Source organism: Cavia porcellus, unplaced genomic scaffold (assembly GCF_034190915.1).
Source record: "Cavia porcellus strain 051 isolate PalLab524CR breed Dunkin Hartley unplaced genomic scaffold, mCavPor4.1 scaffold_3, whole genome shotgun sequence".
NCBI lineage: Eukaryota > Metazoa > Chordata > Mammalia > Rodentia > Caviidae > Cavia > Cavia porcellus.
This window is the reverse complement of record NW_026947486.1, coordinates 96,418,660-96,427,178: the sequence shown is the minus strand read 5'-3', so window position 1 is coordinate 96,427,178 and position 8,519 is coordinate 96,418,660. Positions and strand designations below refer to the sequence as shown.

General features: G+C 42.6%; 1 protein-coding gene across 1 annotated transcript in view; it reads left to right on the top strand.

Moving 5' to 3' along the window:
• The first annotated feature begins 212 nt into the window (after positions 1-212).
• The window catches only part of LOC100725700 (E3 SUMO-protein ligase PIAS2-like), an 85,776-nt gene continuing 77,469 nt past the window's right edge, over positions 213-8,519 (top strand). The window contains 3 exon segments of the mRNA XM_013144402.1: positions 213-350; positions 6,064-6,149; positions 6,471-6,532. Of these exon segments, the coding sequence (XP_012999856.1) occupies positions 213-350; positions 6,064-6,149; positions 6,471-6,532 (286 nt within the window).

Genomic DNA, 8,519 nt, shown 5'->3' with positions numbered 1-8,519 from the left:
CAGTAGGCGTGTGTGAGCAATCATCTGTAGAGTGGCTATAGAGCTGCTGCTGGTCACCCTGGGAAACACAGGCAGATGGCGTTTCACTGTGTGCCTTGAAGTGAGAGGATTGCTGTCAGCAGCACAATGAAGAGTCATGTGCCTTGCAACAGGGCGGCTGTTCAAAGAGGAGCCACAAGGGGGTGCCCGTTGACAGTGAGACCCCTGCGAACATGGCGGTGCCTGGCCATGTGACCCATCCAAAAGTGGTGGCGCCCTATCACGTGGCCCTTCTGAACATGGCAGCGCCCTGTCACATGGCAGAGTGTTGCAACATGACGACTGTTCCTGGCACAAGCTGGAACAATCACGTGGCCTGCTGGAAGGACATAGTGACCGAGACCTAGTATGATGGGTGGGTGGTGAGAATGCTGTAAGGGATAGAGAATTCTCAGGAGAATAACAAGTTGGAGACTGTGAGGAAGCGCTAACAGAGAGATTAGAGCCCCTGGGAGGGTTATGGGTCCCAGGAGATGGAGGGGAAGAGGATCACACAGTGGGAGATAACGGCGAGGAACCATTTTGGGGGTAGGGAGGCGGCAGCTGGGAAAACACCGGAGGAACGTTGTCAAGTGAATCCTGAGGGCAGGACAGAAAAGTTTGCAGTGTGGTAGAGTTAGCTAAAAGTATCTCAGCGGGAGCACAAGACTTACTGAGAGACGGGCGTGTTCTCAGAATAAGAAAGGCCTGAATATACAGGAGTTCTAATAACTTGTCACTGGCCTGACAGAAATCATACAGATTCCTGAGAATGCAGGGGTCAAATGTTCCTTCCTTGGGCCAACGATTGCCGATAAGCGGGTAGGTTGGGCAGACCTCCTGGCAGTAAAAAGTTAATTGTTTAGTTTTTATGGTACTTTTAATTTTTAAAGTATGTAAACTGGAAATTAGGCATTGTAAAGGCGTCTTTTGTGAATTAGAAAATACGTTTCCCATGACTGATTCAGGCAAGAAATAAGTCGTGGTCCAGAACAAGCCCTGTGGCACCACATGGTGGCTAAGGTTCCAAAATATCGTATATTCCAGTCATCACTGAGAGATTTACGAGTGGAGCTCATGTGGGGTCAGTAACAGTTTTGCCCATGAAAGCATGAGGCTTTAAGGGAAGTGAGAATCTTTCAGTGTGGGCGGTCCAAAAATCTCTGCTTTGAGCTATCCAAACCCAAAGAACGTGAGAGATTTTAGAGTGTGGACACAAGTTTGCCCAGAAAGAACCTTGCCCTTGGCTGTCCTAAGGACGTGAAAATGCACAGACCCACTTGAATGGGGGGAAACAATCGACTGGGGCTGCCCAGTGCCAAGAGTTTCCCAGAGAGTGCTCACCTGAAATCAATCTGGTCAATGGTGAGTGCAGGCAGCTGGCGACAAGGACTTTTCAGGAGACGAAAAAGCACAAAATTAATCCAGGATGTTATCCTGTTCGTGAATTGGCTGGGGACTCAACTGGGTGTGTCCCAGGAGTCAATCCCCAGACAATCGAGTCATGGCACCAAATGATAGGATTATTTCCAAAAGATGAAAAGTATTTCCAAAAGATGAGAAGCATAAAACAAAAAGCAGCCTTTATTCTGAGAACATGGAGAGAGACTGGCTCCCCCCACTACTGGTGTCCGGCAATCTCTCCAGCGGACACATGGCATGGGGGTATGTAAGTAGCCTCGGTTTGGGGTTGAACCTAAGGAGGCATCAGGGATGCACAGGTAGCCCATTGGTCCTAGGTTTGGCACCATAGGTAAATTTCCAGGGGCAGGAAGATGGCATCACAGGTAAATTCCTGGGGGTGGGGGAGATAGGGGCTTCCTGCTTCTGGTTGAGGCTTTCCTGGCTACAGTGTCCTGTCTGGGCCAAAACCCTTTCATGGAGGAGAGAAGTGGTCCTAACCAGGGAGACCATGTATAGCAAGGTTGTCAGCACCCTTAGTGAATGGGGCAGGAGTTAGAGTAGGGGTGGGGAGAAGAGAGACTGATGCTGGGCTTCTACTATTGCTGGGTTTTGTCAAGTTTCCAATCTCATTCCTTCACATGGCAATGTGGGTAGCATACCAAGAGAAGCATAAGCTGTGGCTTTAACCTACTGATTGTCCCATACCCCATCAAACAATACTATATGTTGTTGTTTCTTTTTTCCCATCTTTACGCTATCTCCCCAGGAAACTTTCACACAGCTGTTTGAGTAGAGAGATGTAAATGATTCCCACAGGAAGTCTCTTGACCAGCAGATGAAGAAAGAATCCTTGCAGGAGCCCTGATCCAACTGTTCCTTGTGGGCCAATGGCTGGGAAGAAGTGATAGATGGGTCTGAGAAGGCCTACACATCTGAATCCCATTAGCTCCCTTAGATGGTTGGAGGCTCCCAGATGGCAGTCAGGATGTGTCTACCCAGCAACCATTTGCTGGCTGGAAGCAAGACAGATAGTTACCGTTCCAAGTAGTAGGAGAGTGCAGCAGGGGAATCTATAGGATATCGCAGTGTGCAGAGAGGAAGCTGGGTCAGATTCTAGGGAGGGAGATCTTATCTCATTAACATGAGAAGGCTGTGTGAATTTGTGGCTAGGGGCAGTGGAGGAAGTTGCTTTCTTCAAGTACAACCAAGAATATCATCTGCTGACTTGTCGGGAGAGGATTCTAAGAAGAAAAGACACTAAGATAATAAGTGTGAAGGTGAGACTATGAGACCCATAAAAAAGGTCAGGCACTTATTCACAATGAGATGCCACTCTATACACACTAGGATGGCATTGTTAAATAAACAAATAGAAAATAACAACTGTTGGCAAGGTGTGGAGAACTTGGAAAACTTGTACATTGGTAGTAGGAATATAAACTGGCACAGCCACTCTGAAATAATTGGCACGTCCTCAAAATATTTAAAATAGAATGAATATATGATCCTACAATAGCACTTCTGGGTAAGTGCTCCAAATAAATTAAAACAGGGACTGTTTCCCATGGATACAGTAGCATTATTCTTAACTGTCAGAAAGTAGAAGCAACCCAAGTGTCCATTGATGGTGAATGGATAAGCAAACATGGTATACAATACAATGAAATATGATTCATCCTTAAAAAGGAATAAGATGCCTGGGCTTGTGTCACAGGTCTGTAATCCCAATACTGTAGTAGGCTGAAGCAGGAGAATTTGAAGTTTGAGCTTAGCCTGAGCAATTTAGTGAATTAGTGAGATCCTGTCTAAAAAGGAAAAGAAAGAAAGGAAGGAAGGAAAAAAGAAAGGAAGGAAGAAAAAGAAAAAGAGAGAAAGTAAATTCTGGGGCTACAGCTCAATGCAAAGGCCCAGAGTTCAATCCCCAATACAGAGATGGGAGGAGGGAGATAGGACGCGAGCGCTGCCATAGTTAATGTTCTGGCTTTTGCCCGGCTTCTGCTGGCCCTGATGCCTTGAGCATCTGAACTGCAGTATCCCAAGGCTTGAAGCAAAGCCTTCCCAGCCAAGTGGAGCCAGTGGCCGGACAGGACACCTCCTTCTGCCTTCTGGCCTCTCAATGTGCTTTGCATTAAAATACCCATTTTGGCTGCGACTTTGAGACAGTTCTCTGGGGAGCAATAAAAGATGAGTCATTAACATGTAGCCCATGGAGATGTAGTGGATTGAGAAATGACTACAATTCATTCAGTTCAGGCCCTTTCGGCACTTTTCCCACACACCGGCACCGTCCGCAATCATGTGTGTCCTGGTCCCAGCTCTACCACTAACGCCACTAACTGGATGTGCAATTTCAGTAAACCCTTCCCTCATCTCAGTCTCCCTTTTTCCATCTACTAAAAAAGCCAGGGCCCTCCGAGGGGGTGCTTCCAACTCTCAACGCTATATGGCCAGCATACTGGGTATCCACTGTGCAACAGAATGAGAGGTAATTCTTTGGAAGATGCTTTTTTTCCTAATGGAAATGGTCTGGAATAAACGTCTTTTATAACGATACCCATTCCAAACCCTCTAAATCAGAGCTCCACCCTTGAGGTGTCACAGGATAAGCTTTTATTTGCTGAATTTTTGTGTGACATTTTTCTCAGGCACAACATTGTGTTGGGGGTAGCAGAACATGGGGAGTGGGAAATACTGGATTGTGATTAACCAGATAATGAACCCAGTCTGCCTTTAATCATCCCCTTCCTGTTCTCCCAGACCTCTAAACTTTTAATATTAATGGAAACAGATTTGAATTCTGGAAAGAGCTATTCTGGAAAATAATTGGATATTTACTAGGTGAAAAGTGAAATTGCACAGGCATTTCATAGGGTTTGGTATTTGACAGGTGCCGTTTTTCTTCCCAATGTGTTGCATACCTCTGTTTTATAAACCAATATGGATAGGAGCATAAAAGATTACAGGTTTACATGGTGGCAAGGCCTGGGAACATGTTTGGGGGGTTGGTGGACAGGAAGAGAGAACTTCAATTAGGGACAAGTCTGAAATGCTTGAATTAGTTAGGACAGAACTATTTAAAGACAAAGTATACTTCTTAAAAGAAATATATCCATATTAATGAATTCATGAATAATAGTATAAACGAAATATTTTATAGACAAGGAGATAACATAGTAACCATTGCTCATTTTCTGTTAGTTGGTTCTGAATACCCTGTAATACTTTCATTCTCATGAATGGTTTTACACTGTCTTTTTATGTTTGATACTATTAGTGTATGAAGGTATACTCAAATATTTCAAGGAAAGAGACACTGTGGTAGCTACTGTTATGTCGGGTTGTCTTGTGGTGAAACAGTAAGTTGCTTAAATTGTTCTGTTCTGACCTGTTTTGTTATATCCTCTTTTATCTTAGTCTTTTTTCTAAATAAAAAAATGAATTCATGAATAAAGATGTGGGGTGGGGGGAGATTGCTTTACCTACAGAAGTCTGACTTGGACTCCATACAGGAAGATAATGCTTTTCTTGGCTTCATAAAGGATTTTGCAGTTAGAGAAGGCAGGAAGGCACTGACAGACAGCAGTGGGATTTTATTAGAACACAGCGCAGAGCCCTGCAGTGTTGTAGTAGGCAGCATACACTGGAGCCAGTCTGCTAGGAAGGGAAGAAAGGCTGTTCAAGTGGGGTTAACTCAGCCCTCTTGGGTTCTTTCCCTTGAGAGTCTCCTACTTCCATTGCGACTTGCTGTGATCTTCAGAACCCCTACATTCCTCCTTTTATGGTCTGCCCTAGTATGAACAGAGCATGTCTGGGGGAGGGGATTACTTTAGATGTAGCTAAAAGAGTCTGGTTATTAAAAAATATTTTTATCTTAAGGGAGAATAAAAAGGCAATAGTATACTTTGCAGCGAATACAAACAACCCTCAAACCAGCTTTGCAAAGGTGATATTTTTCTGAGCTTCCATAATTTACTTGCATTCCCAGAGAAATGGCCTATGTTTACCAGAATCGCAGCTGCCTCCTGGCTCTACAAACTCCTAGTCTGTCTCAGCCACCGTCTTTTTCCCCCCAGCAGAGTGGGAGCGTGTAATCATCTTTTCCTTTCCAGCCAAAGAGGAGAAGAGCTCAGTCTCACAGTCGTATGTTTTGTTCCTGCCATCTGTGGTTCTAGTTTTAAGCTGAACCCACAAATTGGAGGTTGAAGTGTGTCTTTCCTCAGTGCGGGTCATGTTGGACACAGGGGAGGCTAGACAGGAAAGTCTGGACTGATTTAGTGCAAACTGAGCCACTGCTTGGAGAACAACTGAACCCCTCCATCTGTTGATGAAGTAGCATATTTGCGGGGAGGGGGGACAGACAGAATTACTTTTAGGATTACAGTTTTCTGCCCTAGGGAGAAAACTATAGGAGTATTAAGGAAGTACCTCAATCATATAGAGAGCTTTCTCCTGAGAGAATCTCGATGGTCGTATGTTCTATTCAGACTTTTCAATATCTTAGGCAGTGACTTGGAGAAAAGGATGAAACAATTTAGCTTCTACAAATTCGTACTAAATGTTGCACTTGTACTGAAAACTAACCTCTTGAAAACCAGGTGTTTATCCTGAAAACCAGTTTATCATTAAAACTCCGTCTTTTAGAACCATGTTTTTGCAGATGTGGAAACAGCAAACCTAGGTGAAAGGACCTGCCAGTATTACTCCGGAAATCACTGCCAGAGCAAGAGGTAACTTTAAAGCTACATGAGTGCCTCGGCAGTGCACTGGCAGAAAAATAAAAATCTTCTGGACAATCATATTAAAACAATGGTTTCCACAGGGATCAAACTGAGAACAGGGGTTCTCAATATTGCCCTCTAATCCAAAATTCTAACAATCCCCAGGATCAGGAACCCAGAGCAAAAAAGATCTCTCTAGTGTTCCCAGGTTCAGTCTCATCCTCAGACTTCCCTGGTTTTGGCTAAAAGCTGATCCTTGGCAGAGAACGTGGGTTAATTTATTTCCCAATTACCACTCCCATTCCACTTGTACTTGACACTTCATTGCAGAGAACTCACAGACCGTGCATCTGAAGGGAGCTCAGTACGGGAAGGAAAAGAGAAGGCACAAGGTAAGGATTCCTCAATTCCATGGATGCAGCTCAGCCGACCCCACACCAGAGCCTTGGGCTATATTCCTGGGGAACGCTCATCAGCACAGACCATCCAGAGAGGCCTGTGGTTGACAAGATACCCTTCAAGGACCGCCTTTCCTAGTCTGCAACTTTCCTGTTTATAAAGTCCCAATGGGAAAAGAAACACTGCCCATTTTATACTTGCCGTAACAGTATACCATTTATCTTTGTGGAACATTAACAATAATTTCTGTTTATTGAGGTGAAATTTACAGAACATGAAATTAATCATTTTAAAATGAATAATTCAGTGACTTTTAGTACATTCGTAATTTACTACCTCTATCTAGTTCCAAAATAATTTCATTACTTGAAAAGGAAACCCTATCAAAAACAATGACTCCCCTTTCCCTCCTCTTGTCCTGCCCCAACCCATGGGAACTACCAGTTTTTCTAGAGATTTATCTGTTCCATTTATCTGCTCTATCTCATATGAATGGAGTCATGTAACACGTAGCTTTAGTGTCTGACTTCTTCCATTCAGGATGCTTTGAAGGTTTATCCAAGCTGTAGCATATATCAGTACCTCAATCCTTGTTATGGCTAAATAGTGCTCTACTGTATGAATGTACTACAGTTTTGTTTATCCATTCATCTAAAGGTGGGCATTTGGGCCATTTCTAGCTTCTGCCTACTGTAAACAGTACTGCTTACGAATATGTGTATAATGTGTTTGCTTATGTAGCTGTTTTCAGTTCTTTTGGGTACATATCTGGGAGCAGAATTGCCAGGTCATATGGTAAATCTGTGTTTGAGTTTTTGAGAAACTCTATGGCACACTGTAATGTCATTGTGACTTTTCTTGACTGCTTCTCAATCTTCATGACCCACTCTTGCCACTTCACAGCTGGCAAGTATTCAGGGAATAATAATTGTTTTTAAATTGTTCTAAATCAAATGCAACTTTTCCAGTAAGCTTTAGTGTAGTTTAGTCATAAAGTGTTTTTCGAAACCAAACGGAAATTACTTTTGGGTAATCAAAATTAGATCAGCATTATCTAATAGAACTTTTTGCATTATTCAGTGTGGTAGCCATTAGGCACATGGGACTTATTGAACACTCATTGAACATTTGAACTAATGAGGCTGAGAAACTGAACTTCAAACATAATTGTATTTCATTATTACTGAGTTTCTTTCCCTTGTGGTGCCAGGGATTGAACCCAGGGCCTTATGTATGTTGGGTAAGTCCTCTACCACTAAGCTACACCCTTAGCACTTATTAAAAAGTAAATGTTAAATTTAAATAGCCATATGTAGCCAGTGGGTATACTGCATTCTCAATATTTTACTATAGAGTAAAAATTGTAACTTTCCCCTGAAGCATAATTCATCTTTTATATTAGTTGGGAGGGAAAACCTTAGGTATGCTGAAAACTAAATTTACCTTTGTTTGTATATATTAAGCATAAATATTCAGTGCTGGTGGGTTTGTGCAAAAATGGTATTTTCAAGTAGTACTGGTGTTAGTCTAAATTTTTTGACTCCTTTGATTCACTCATTTATTTATCTATCCATTCAATAAGTGTTTCAGCTGAATGCCTTTTGTGTGCCAGGCATTATGCTATATGTTGGGGCACAAAGATGACCAAAACATGATCCAGGTCCTCAGGCATTCACAATCAAGTAGACAGGTGATCATGATTACACTACAATCTTATGTTAATAATGGTTTCCATTTTTTAAAGCACCAATGATATGACAGGTACTGGACTAAGGACCTTACATACATTATCCATTTATTTCTTGCAATAGCCTTGCAAGTTAAATATGATTATCTTATCCCTATTTTACAAACAAGGAAGCCATGGCTTAAATTAGTCAGCTGTGTTGACTTATATCACACAGTGAATATCTCAATCAGATTAAAGTAAGGTAGAATTCTTCCACTACAGAGTAATCAACTAAGCTTGGAACACAAGGA